Source organism: Chanodichthys erythropterus, chromosome 18 (genome assembly GCF_024489055.1).
Source record: "Chanodichthys erythropterus isolate Z2021 chromosome 18, ASM2448905v1, whole genome shotgun sequence".
Classification (NCBI taxonomy): domain Eukaryota; kingdom Metazoa; phylum Chordata; class Actinopteri; order Cypriniformes; family Xenocyprididae; genus Chanodichthys; species Chanodichthys erythropterus.
In genome coordinates, this window is record NC_090238.1 from 16678396 (window position 1) to 16690574 (window position 12179).

At 40.1% G+C, this 12179-nt stretch overlaps 1 protein-coding gene across 2 annotated transcripts in view; it reads right to left on the minus strand.

Moving 5' to 3' along the window:
- The window catches only part of kif26ba (kinesin family member 26Ba), a 113384-nt gene that overhangs the window by 2264 nt on the left and 98941 nt on the right, over positions 1-12179 (minus strand). Inside the window, exons 9-13 of one of the 2 annotated variants that reach the window (XM_067368122.1) lie at positions 8050-8233; positions 6932-7091; positions 4979-5141; positions 1443-4860; positions 69-271 (exon numbers count right to left, since the gene is read on the minus strand). In XM_067368122.1, coding sequence (XP_067224223.1) covers positions 69-271; positions 1443-4860; positions 4979-5141; positions 6932-7091; positions 8050-8233 — 4128 coding nt within the window. Of the gene's footprint in view, positions 1-68; positions 272-1442; positions 4861-4969; positions 5142-6931; positions 7092-8049; positions 8234-12179 lie in introns of both variants that reach the window. The other variant, XM_067368121.1, reaches the window with a different exon arrangement.

Consider the following 12179-nt stretch of genomic DNA (forward strand, 5'->3'; position numbering starts at 1 on the left):
CAACATTTCGTGAGACATCAATCTATAACATGTTCAAAAGAACTGCTGTAAAAATACAGCAGTCTTACCTTATTGCCTATGGTTCGCCTCCTCTGTAAACGTTCAACATCATCAATCTCATAAACCTTAATCTCAAAAGGTTCAGCTAAACCCCTCTGTGTGGGCCGGAGGGGACCGTCCACCCAGCGTACCCCTGGACTGATGACCGGCTTTCTCACGGGAGAGGAGGTGTCCAAAGTGAGGTTAGGGATTAGGCGGCGTCTCTGGGACCCTGGGGTGAAGCAATGTCATGTCATGACCACCATGTAAACACATTTTATCAATCTTGAGTTGCTTTGTAATTAAGTCTGTCGGAAAAAAAAAGTGTAAAAGCCTCACAGGGCTGAGCCAAAATTGTACCTACAGTACACGGAGCAGCTCTGCTACCAATTCAGAGCAGCTGTGTAATGAAAAAGACCACTGAGATAATAGCAAGACAGTATCTTATCTGACCAGTCTGGGGGAATGAAGTCTACTCTGAGGAATTTGCCAGAAGTGGTTCACCTATTTGCATAGAAATTGACAGTTCCAGGTCTGCTGATATGATTAAATCTGATTTGGAACCAAGGAACAAGGTAATTTTAATGTGTTTTAGCTTGTCATTTGGTCTGAAAACAGCACAGAAGAGGTCAAAGTTTCAGTCTTCCCTCATTTCCTCAGACAAAGATAGAGAGTGCTCTGAGTTCAGGAGAACATTAAGAATGGCGGTTGATGTAAATTTGAACTGTGGTTGTGCTTTTATATCCTTCACCTTACAAAGCCTTTATCAATACTGATTTTATTTGCGGGTTCAACGTGTACTGGTCAAGCTATTGTGTCTGTTGTTCCAGAGACAAGATTTAAATTTTCAGTGTTCCCACCATGAAAAGGTTTGTGGTGCCGAGAAATAGGGTAAAATTCTTTGCCTGAGGAAACAGGAGAGGAGGTGTGTATTCAGGAATTTAGGCAGCACTAAATATTCAAAGACCACCCACAGCTAAGTTTGGCAACTGCTATCAGTCTGTATCATAACAGATCTTCCAAACGTGTATCGAGGGAGTAAAGCTGTTTAAAAAGTTCTGTTTCTTCCAACTATAATCTGGAATGAGCACTACGAGCTTTGTAGTACAATCAATTTTGTTGAGCACAGTTCATTATGGATTATGTTAATTGTGCTGTTAAGAAATCTTTGTATAGTTGAAATTTAGAAAGATGAATGCCATGATAAGCTGTCAAATGCAATTGCCAGGCTTAAGAAACAGACTCTATTCATAGAAGAAAACAAAATTGAAAAATAAATAACCAAGTTCACAGAAGTTGAAATTTTTTACTATTACAAACACACACAAAAAGTAATTTTTCATCTTGATATTCAGATTTTTATGTATAAAAAGCATAATTTTAATCATGTTGAATTCACTTACCTGTATTACTTCTTTTCTTTGAATTCTTTAGGCTCCTGCGACCACTGACAGAACTGCTGTTCTCACTCATCGAGTCCTGAGCAGATGATGTGCTTCCTGTGGCCTCACTGTCTCGTATCATACTCTCATAGCCACTGCTGCCACCACTGTGGTAAAACAAAGCAGTCTTTCCCATGGCGGGAGGAAGCTCTCCGCTTAGCACACTGCTGTTGTCACTAGCGTGCCCGCTACTGCAACGGTGAGGCCTTCTTGGGGCAGTGATCTTACTGTAAGGTGAGGGTAAAGTATGGACCACTGGCCTTTCCTCTCCTTGGACTGCTGCTCCTCTCTCTTCAGTGTCTGAAGCTCCTCTACCTTGGGTAGTGCGAGAGCTGGCACTACCTTGTAGAAGCTCTGAGATTCGTCCATTCACTGCTCTTAAAGGTAGCTTAGATACTAACCCTGTCCCCTTGTTGCGACTTAGGGACTGGGTTGACCATGAATTTTGGTTCTGGTTCTTTCCATTGGGGGGCAAACTTGAGCTCCGGTTTACTGACTGTGGGAGGGACTTGGTGGAGAAACTTAGGGTTTTAGTGCTAGAGGTTGATAAGCTTCGAGCTTTAGGGCTTGCCATAAGGAGTTTGCTAACTGCAGAGATTTTAGATTGACTTGCTTTGGGTGACTGCAGTACATTGTTGTTGCCATTTGGTCCATTGGTGGGTGATGAGAGCAAACCACGGGTGATGCTCCTACCTGTCCTTGGCATTGTACTGTCTTTTGTGACTCCTCCTTTAGAGCCCAGAGAGGTCAAACTCTCAGCTCTCTCCAAGGAATGACAGTCATAATGTGCCCCGTGGGACCTCCCTAAGGAATTTGTCCTGTTTGCTAACTGCTCAAGTTTGGCACTGAAAAGTCTACTGCTCTCTACATTTGGTCCTTTATGTTTACCACCCATGTCTTCAGGTGTGCTACCAAGGAAAGATAGATGCTGGTTTGGGGTCTGAGCATTTCCTGGATTATGCTGTGGGCTTGCGCGATTCCTCTGGTCAAGGCTAGACTTCCTTACAGGTGGCAATGGTGGGATTCCTTTCTGACGAGCAAAGATACCTTGCCTCCCAACGGAACTTCTTCTTTCGAGTGTGGCTCTTGGACTGCAGGGAGTGGAGGTGGTAACCCCAAGGCTTTTATATTCTCCACTCATGTACCGGTATGTAGAGTCTTCCAGATCATCCTGCTTATTCAAGCGATGCCATGCACGAGGGAGACTACCTGTCCTGAGGATGTCTGCAGAGTACACTTGAGTTATGCTTTCGGATGCATTGAAGACCATCTCGCAGCCATCCACCACCCGGTTCATGGAATCAGGGGAACATGAGGCTTCACTACTCGAGCTGTGCTTGTCGACTTGACACTTCCTTTTCACAGATTCAGATGTTCTCTTCTCTGATTTGACATCACAGACCATGTTCGAAGGCTTGGTCTCTTCATTGCCCTCTCTTTTCAACCATGGGTCATCAAAATTTATCTCACTTGAGATTGGAACAGGTGGGGATTTGGGATCACTGACTGGAAGGGTTCTGGTAAGCAAGTCCTGCACAACTATTGGCTTAACAGCAGCACATGGGTGAGTTGTGATATTGGTCTTAAAAGGAACATAGCCACCTAAGGTTGAAGGCAGTTTGTCAGGTTTGTGTTTTGTAGTTGTGTTTTTGTCATTCACTTCAGCTGTATTTGAATTACTTTCTTTGTCTGAATTCTTTTGGCCATTTGACACAGGGAGACCATCAATGTCACCTTCTTCTTGAATTTCCAAAAGCCTGTCTTCGGCTAGTGCCTCACCTTGTCCAAAGCACTGCTGAGCAACAAAGCTATGACATGACTGGTCGCCATCACTGCCAGCACTCATTTCACTCAGCCATGAGCTGATTGAGGAACGACGACTAGCCTGGACGTCCCCTTCTATCCTGCTGAGAGGCAAGAATTTAGCAATGTTGACTTGTGAAATAGTGGCATTGGTAGTACAGGGAGCAGTGGCGTAATGTTCTAGGTCTTCACTTATGCTGCTAATGATACTAACAGGCCTTGAACCAGATGCCATGGCCTGCACTGAACAGTCACTATTAAAGCTGATAATGCTGGTTGGTCTGCCATTTTCCATCACCCCACTGATTGTCAGCTTTTCCACTAGGGTGAACACCAGCTCATCCTCTCCATTGGGTTCCAAAGGATGCTCCAGCATAACTGTGGCTGTGGTGTCCTTCACATCTTTCTTATTGTCCAAAGGCAGCTGGGGAACATCATCACACAGTGTCTCAGCTGATCCGAGGCTATTGGACGATGAAGATCTCTTTAGGACCTGTGGGCTCATCCCCACCGGGGAGGTTCTAGACTCTGGATTAAGCAAAGATTCTGTAGATGATTTTCTAGAGTCTAAATTAAGATTCTGTGAGGAGTTAGGTGGTGTACCAGGCATAACTCCTTTCTGGGTGTACACTTTGCAGCGTTGAGAGGGAGAGGATGGTGGTTTGTACTCTGAAGTTTTAGTAAGACTGGCAATGCCCAATCGAGGGGAACCCATAGGACGAGGCTTACTCTCACTGCTGCTCCCACCACTGATGGATTCTTTGCTGTCATGTAAACTAGAGCTCTTGGCTCTCTGCAGAGGGGTTAGTTGCCCAATACCACTGCTACCAGTCACACTTCTGCTGCTGGAGAGTCCACAACTGCCTGTGGAACACTGTGTCAGGCTTTCAATTATTGACTGAGCAATCTCTGCTTCTTCAACCACCTCACGGATCTCCTCCAATTGCTGGTCAGAGATCCTCTTGGGAGAACTGGATTGATGACCCCCTTTAATGACTTGACCATGGCCAGACTCAAATTTGGCAGCTTTGTTGGCAGGGACTTCTTCAAAAGGGAATTTCGTAACCTCTTCTCTTCCATCAATACACTCTAGCCTCTCTTGTAGCTCTGCAAAAGTGTTACACTTAAGACAGTCCTTCTCCTTCTTACCTGACTCTGCACCTTCTTCTGGCAAAGTTGGAAGTGGCTGAGGATGAATGGTCTGCAAAGATTGGACAGACTGTGAGGCCTGAGCTAGTGGGGCTACAACCTGTTGAGATGGTTGTGATGTCAAAGGATCCTTGCCAAGATCTGCTTTATTTTTATGTAGGGATGGGATGATAGGAACAAACTCTGGAGGACCTTCATTGTCTGTCAGCTCTTTGTCTGAAAGAGCTGAGCCATTTGGCCCCACGTAGATAACTGTGTCACATGACTGCTCACTGCTGGAATAGTCTTCAGGGTCACTTGAGAGGTGTAGCAGAGGCATGTCTGAATCAACCACATTTCTAGAATGGATGGTTCTTAGCTGTGTTGGGCGACGCATTCTTCCTTCCTCACATGAGCTCTCACCACCAGAGGAACTGGATGTGTATTGCTACAAAAGAAACATTTGACTGCATTTTAAACAACTAAACATAAAATACAATGGTGAATCTATCTAGAAGATAATAGAAAGCTCAATAAAATAAAGGACAGGGTCATACCACGCTTACTTTAGCCTTCTTCTTCTTCAGCCTCAGAACACGAGAAGCAATTTGAAGGGTGGAAAGTGTCTCTGAGAAGTTGTTGGGTGACGAGGAAATGTGGGCTATCATGGTGGTGCGACAATTCATGTTTCCCAGGGACTCTCGTAATAGCATGGTTAGCTTACTATCTCTGTAAACAAAAATGGAATTAGTTTATTTGTGTAGAATGCCATTTGTGTAACCAGATGAATAATAGTGAATATGCATAAACTGTAAGAGTTAACCCTTTCAGAACAAATTTTAGTTTTAAAATGGCAGATGCATTCAAAATCAAGGCTTTTGAACACCTTTAACTAAATACCTGCACCACTTTTAGCAATTAGTCTAATATTCTAATAATACCCTTATTAATAATACGAATGAATAGAGCCTTTTTGGGCATTTTGATTTGCTGACCTTGATTCAAAAAACCTCAGCTCCCAGACAGTCTCTTTTTAAAGGAAGAGAGAGAGAGAGAGAGAGAGAGAGAGAGAGAGAGAGAGAGAGAGAGAGAGAGAGACTTGGATTGGCATTTCCTGTTCTGTCTGCCTTCCCTATGGCAACCATTAGAGGTGACATATAAAGCTGCTTTTCAAGGATGAGTCAGCAAGCATTACAATATGCACATGCAAGTTCAGTTCTCAGAAATCAATTACCTATACAATAATTTGAAACAAAATATTGTCACGGAATACAGCGAGAGATTGTACAGCATGTGATCATGGTGATACTTTATGATAATTTGTCCGATGTTGGATGAAATAAATAGATGAAATATGGTTAGTGAAGTGTGTAGTCAATCTTGAGTGGTTATTAAGACAGTGACCTCATGGCTAACTAAGCATAAATTATGCAAGCATACGTTATCATCCATGATGTAGCAATAACATACATTTATCAGAGATACGGCATTAAGATAACATTGACCCTTTGGCAAAATACGTGAACACTTTACGTAACACATATAAAGTGTTTCTGGTTATTGCTTCTAATATTGTGCCCTAGACTGAACAATGCATTGTAGTGTAAAATTGATAATTAATATATTCTGATTTGATAATAATTCAGAATTCAAAACAAGATTCTAGATTTGACATTAAATTAGAGAGGTTAAAACAGTCAATTAGAAAGATAAAAGGCAGCTAAAGTATTATTTAGCTCTATTTAAATCACTATCTAAAATGAGTGACTTTATATTCATTTGTGATACATGCATATTAATTCAATTTATCTTGTGCAAATGTTGCATTCCTCCTAAAAGGCCGTGAACCCTAATTATATCTCGGCACTCCAGAGCAGATATGTTTCCAGCCTTAAACCCCATGATGCTTTGCAATGTAAATTCACCATGATTAAATTGGGGAGCCATGGTATAAAAATGCAAACGTGCCTTGAGGGATCTAAATGGAAGCGCTGCAAATTTTTAGGGGAAAAAAAATCTGCTGGAAGATGCACGGCACTTTCTCAAAGTTGTCTGTTTAACTCAAATTAACATGCTGCATAAAGAAATAAAACAGCAGTTGCAGAGAAACGGTCTGTGTTAAGAATGTTCGATGAATCCCAGTGAATGTGAAACTGCATCTGTCTCTATGGCTGCTTGGCACAAGCTAATTCACTTAGCTATCACCCCTGAGGAACGATAAAGGTTACGTTCTCTCTGCAGATTCAACGTAGCATTAGAATCCACTAATTATTGCTCACATCAAAGCCAGGAAAATGTCAGTTTGTATATATTATTCATATGAGGTGTGTTCATGAAGAATTAACGGCATGCAGTGGAGATATTAACACTAAACATGTTGCATCTTTAATGAGTCGAGCGACTAGCGAATGACTTCACCCATCACAGTATAATCGTAATCTTGTCATTGAGGATGCAACATAAATTTAACCCTATGTGTTTTTGTTGAAATCATATTAAGTGAGAAGAACAAGTCTTACTTGTAAGGAATGTGCTTGCTACCATTGACCAAGGCTAATATGACGTTCCCCAGGGCGGACAGAGAGAGACAGAGTCCTGTAGTGCTGTCACGGGTCTTGCTCAAAACCTTCACACAGCTGCCCAGGTCAATGAGATGCAGTCGGCTCCTGCCTCCAGACACTAAGCAAAGGATCCACACAGTCAGTCCTTTAACAGTTAAACTCTAATATGAGTCCCTAACATGTTCTTCTTCATTATTCTGATATATTTCATAACATTCTACTTTAGGCCTAAGCCAATCTAGGTATTGGTTCAGACACTATAGTGAGAATTTTAAAATTTTAACTCAATTGAAGTAATTGATGTGTTACACAATTATGAAACCTTAATAATTCCATTATTAAGTGTTATTGGAACCTGTTGGTAGACTAACAAAGATAACTGGAACATAGTTAAAACTGTTAGTGTTAATTAGTAAAATCTGAGGATAATGACCCTTTATTTCAAATGGCAGCATTATATCTTCACGTTTCTATTGTGTAAGTTAACCTTTGCCATGGAAACCTCTAGAATGAATTTCATGCTTACACTAGCTTCATGATACACAGATTGGAGGTATTTCAAGTTACTCAAATACCCTAAAAGCCCAAGCTAACACATCTGGTTTTACTTTCTGTTCACTCTTGGAAGGAGGCAGTACTCACCTGTGCCAAACAGAACATTTTTTGAGATAAGAGAAATTAGCACTGTTCTCCAGAAATAGTGAGCTTTAGCATGTTATTTTAGATCAGATTATACATCTCACATTAACAATGGCACTTGTTTTTCCTGTTATCACACCCCTCTCTAAGATTATCAGCAACATACTATTTATAAACCATGCTGGCAGCATTTGGAAGTATAATGAGGAATTTTGAAATCAACCGTGGAATAGAGCAGATACTGCTGATAAGTCTAGCGCATCACCAACTTATTTTGTGTTTTCAATGCTGTTGTTGTCCATCATAAAAGTATCTTAACTAGCTTAACTGATAATAACCCTGTTAGAAACCTAAACAATAGGTCACAGACCAAAAACCAATTGAGAACCCCTGTTGAATCTCTACTGAAACTATATCTAGCCTATAATGATACTCACTTCCACCCTTGCCGGTCTTTTCCATCCGATACTGATAGATGTGTAGGGTGAAGAGCATGTGAGAGTTACGGTGCTCCTCTTCATCATAGTCTGGCTTACTGCTGTAGCGCGAAGCAATGGCAGCGTCCAAGAAGAAAGCGGCCTTCTCAGCCGTTGGAGCACGCAACTCACTCTGATTCTGTAACTGAAGTAAAAACACAAAGGATGTAAATATGAATTTGGCTGAGAAACAGTACTGACTTTGTACTCCACACATCATTATCAGCATCAGTAGCTAAGTTGTTTTGTTTGGCCAATAACTGCCAGAAACAACTTTTATTTTGACTAAAAATACCATACTAGGTTTACAGAATCAAGAAGCTGCTATCTACACTATAAATATGTCTATTTTAAGAGATTGGTCTCTATTGGTAAGAGATAAGTTCAAATTATTCTTAGATATTGATTCATTTTCCAGTTAATTTAGTAAATATGTAAAATAAATATAAATTTAATTGCAGCATTTGTTAAATAGTGTATATATATATATATATATATATATATATATATATATATATACACACACACACACAGGGGTTAGACAATAAAACTGAAACACGTGGTTTTAGATGACAATAATTTATTAGTATGGTATAGGACTTCCTTTTGCAGCCAATACAGCATCGATTTGTGTTGGGAATGACACAAGTCTTTCACTGTGCCGAGATGGATTTTTTTTAGCCATTCCTCTTCCAGAACAGTGGCCAGGTCACTATGCTGGTTTTCTGACTTGCTGCTCCAAAATACCCCAAAGTGGCTCAAATATATTTAGATCTGTCGACTGTGCAGGCCATGGGAGATGAACTTCTCTTTCATGCTTATCAAACTATTCTGTCACAAGTCATGCTGTGTTTATTGGTGCATAATCTTGCTGATACATGGCAGCCCCTTCAGGGTACAATGTTTGAACCATTAGGTGCACATGGTCCTCCAGAATAGTTTGGTGGTCCTTGGCAGTGACGCGCCCATCAAGTGTAGTAAGTAATGCCATGATATTGCAGCCCAAACCACAGATCCACCCCTGCTTCACTCTGGGCAGCAACAGTCCGGGTGTTAAGACTCTTTGGGGTTCCTCCACACTGTGACTCACACAGATGTGGAAAAGTGAAGGTGGACTCATCAGAGAACAATACATGTTCCACATTGTCCCACAGCCCACACTTACTCCTGTTGGATGTGGTTCATCCTACATGGTGGCCATGGGTACCATAGCTCTCAATACACCACAAAGACTTGCTGTCCTGGTCACAGATGAGCCAGTGAGACGCGCACCAGCAATCTGTCCTCTTTTGAACTCTGATATGTCTTGCATTTTGTTGTGTGGATTGCAATATTTTATGTAAAGCTGTGCTATTGCTCAACCTTCACACTCTGCATTTACTGATGGAATGTAAAAACAATGAAGATTGGCCACCAGGCCACGCATATATAGGCGTGAATCCTTCAAAACAATATTGGTCAGTGTTTCAGTTTCATTGTCCAACTCAGTCATCCTGCTCTCGAAGAAACCAGCATCAGTCAAAAAATATGTCAACCACAATTAACAGTACTAGAGAAAATAGAAAGAAATTATTGAGACACTGTCAGCTTAGTTAAAAGGTTAGTTCATCCTGTCATTTATTACTTACCCTCATGCCGTTCCACACCCGTAAGACCTTCATTAATCTTCAGAACACAAATTAAGATATTTTAGTTGAAATCCGATGACTCCGTGACGCCTCCATAGGGAGCAATGACACTTCCTCTCTAAAGATCCATTAATGTACTAAAAAAATATTTAAATCAGTTCATGTGAGTACAGTGGTTCAACATTAATATTATAAAGCGACGAAAATATTTTTGGAGCGCCAAAAAAACAAAATAACGTCTTATTTTGTGTTGGCCGATTTCAAAACACTGCTTCAGGAAGATTCGGAGCACAGATGAATCAGCTTATTATCTGCTGTTCGGAGCACCAAAGTCACGTGATTTCAACCGTTGGCAGTTTGACACGCGATCTGAATCATGATTCGACACACTGATTCATTTATGCTCCGAATCTTCCTGAAGCAGTGTTTTGAAATCGCCCGTCACTAAATAAGATGTTATTTTGTTTTTTTTTGGTGCACTAAAAATATTCTCATCGCTTTATAATATTAATGTTGAACCACTGTACTCACATGAACTGATTTAGATATGTTTTTAGTACCTTTATGGATCTTGAGAGAGGAAGTGTCATTGCTCCCTATGGAGGCCTCACAGAGCCATCGGATTTCAATTCAAATATCTTAATTTGTGTTCTGAAGATTAACAAAGGTTTTAAGGGTGTGGAACGGCATGAGGGTGAGTAATAAATGACAGAATTTTTATTTGTGGGTGAACTAACCCTTTAGGTCTTAATATATATATATATATATATATATATATATATATATATATATATATACATATATATGTTCGGTTTGTTATTGGGCAAGAAAGTATTTTCAGCACAGCCTTGGGTATCACGTCTGAAGCTTGTATACTGTGTGATAAGGCTGACTGTCATAACAACAATAAAAGTGGGGCCATTACAATCCATTGCTGTGAGGTATCAGTCCAAGATGAGATTAGTGCAGATGTCTGAGGATTACAGAGACAGGGGTTGTCTCTGCTCGACTAATCCTCTCATCATGTATTAGCATTTCACCCAACAATGGAATCTTTATTGGTAGTAAATTGTCATGCTTTTTTTAACACTGTCCTCTGGTTGTGTTCCCAGAAAACATGCAAAAAGTGTGCCAATATTGTTAAACTTTTATTATTATTATTTAAAATCTGTGACCATCTTAAAGTGAATCAGCAATGAAAAGAAAAGCATGAATCTTTGGCATCATGTTATAATAGATTTTAAAGCCGAAGTGTGTAATTTTTACATCACTAACAAAGAGAATAGCAAAATAATGTCAAAACAAATTCCCTGTCTACCATTGGTCAGGCAAACAAAAAGTCACAGCCTAAACTGTGGTGTTATTGTTAACTAAAACTATTAAAGATACTTTTCGGTAATTGAAATTAGGCTGAAATAAAATAAAATAAAATAAAATAAAATATAAAAATCAGATGAAAAATTACAAATGTTGCCTTGGCAACCAGAGCATGTAATAAGTGAACAGTGTGGTGCTCTGATCAATATTCCGCTCTATGCCAATGCAATCGGCTCAGTCGTGGAGTTATGATATGTGTGACTTTAAAGCAATATATTGTATAAGTAATGGATAATCCACAGCTAGCTGTGCATTAAATGATTTTAATGATATTAAATTATTTTAATGCATGATGTGGAGGCAAAGAACCACCCGATGCATAGCGAGTGCATTCAAATGATTTAATGCACAGCTCACCGTGGATTATCCCGCTTATACCACGGTCATTTGCCAGCATTGACAACTTAAAGCTGTTGTTGATGTTTGCAGTGCAATATTTGACCAAAATTACAGTTATTTTCGTCAGTTATGGCTAGTTAGATCTAGCATTCTGCCCACTTTGAATCAGACACAGAGATAAAGTAGTGTGTAAGATTACATTTCTTTGAATTAATGAATTATAGCATTTATTTGAATTCACGATCGAGAGAGAGAGAGAGAGATGTGTTTAAATTACCTGCGTCTGTTCATCATCTCTTCTATTAACAACGAAGCTGTGAGTTTAATTACTTCAAAAAACAGAGATGTTACCCCTTTGTTGCTGAGAAATATAATGTAGTGATTCAATAGTGAAACTTTTTTTTTAATAAAACTAGCTCCTGAATGTTTCTGTGTGTGTGCAAGGCAATCTTAGAGTGACATGTGCGTCTTTGTGCTTGAATGAAAACAGTATTAATATAGAACGGTTTATTGCACACTTTCCAGCCTATCAGAATCGAGTATTCAGACATACCATGGTAAAAAGTGGTATAAATAAACATGACGTGACTGGATGGTGCTGAATTACAGAGCTTGTGCAAATATATCCACATCACTGTGATCAGATGCTTTCTTTACTGCTGTTATTGAGAGGAAGCACATATTTGCATATTCATCCAAAAGGCAGTGTGAGCGGCGTCAGGATGTTCACTAACAGAAGCTATACCA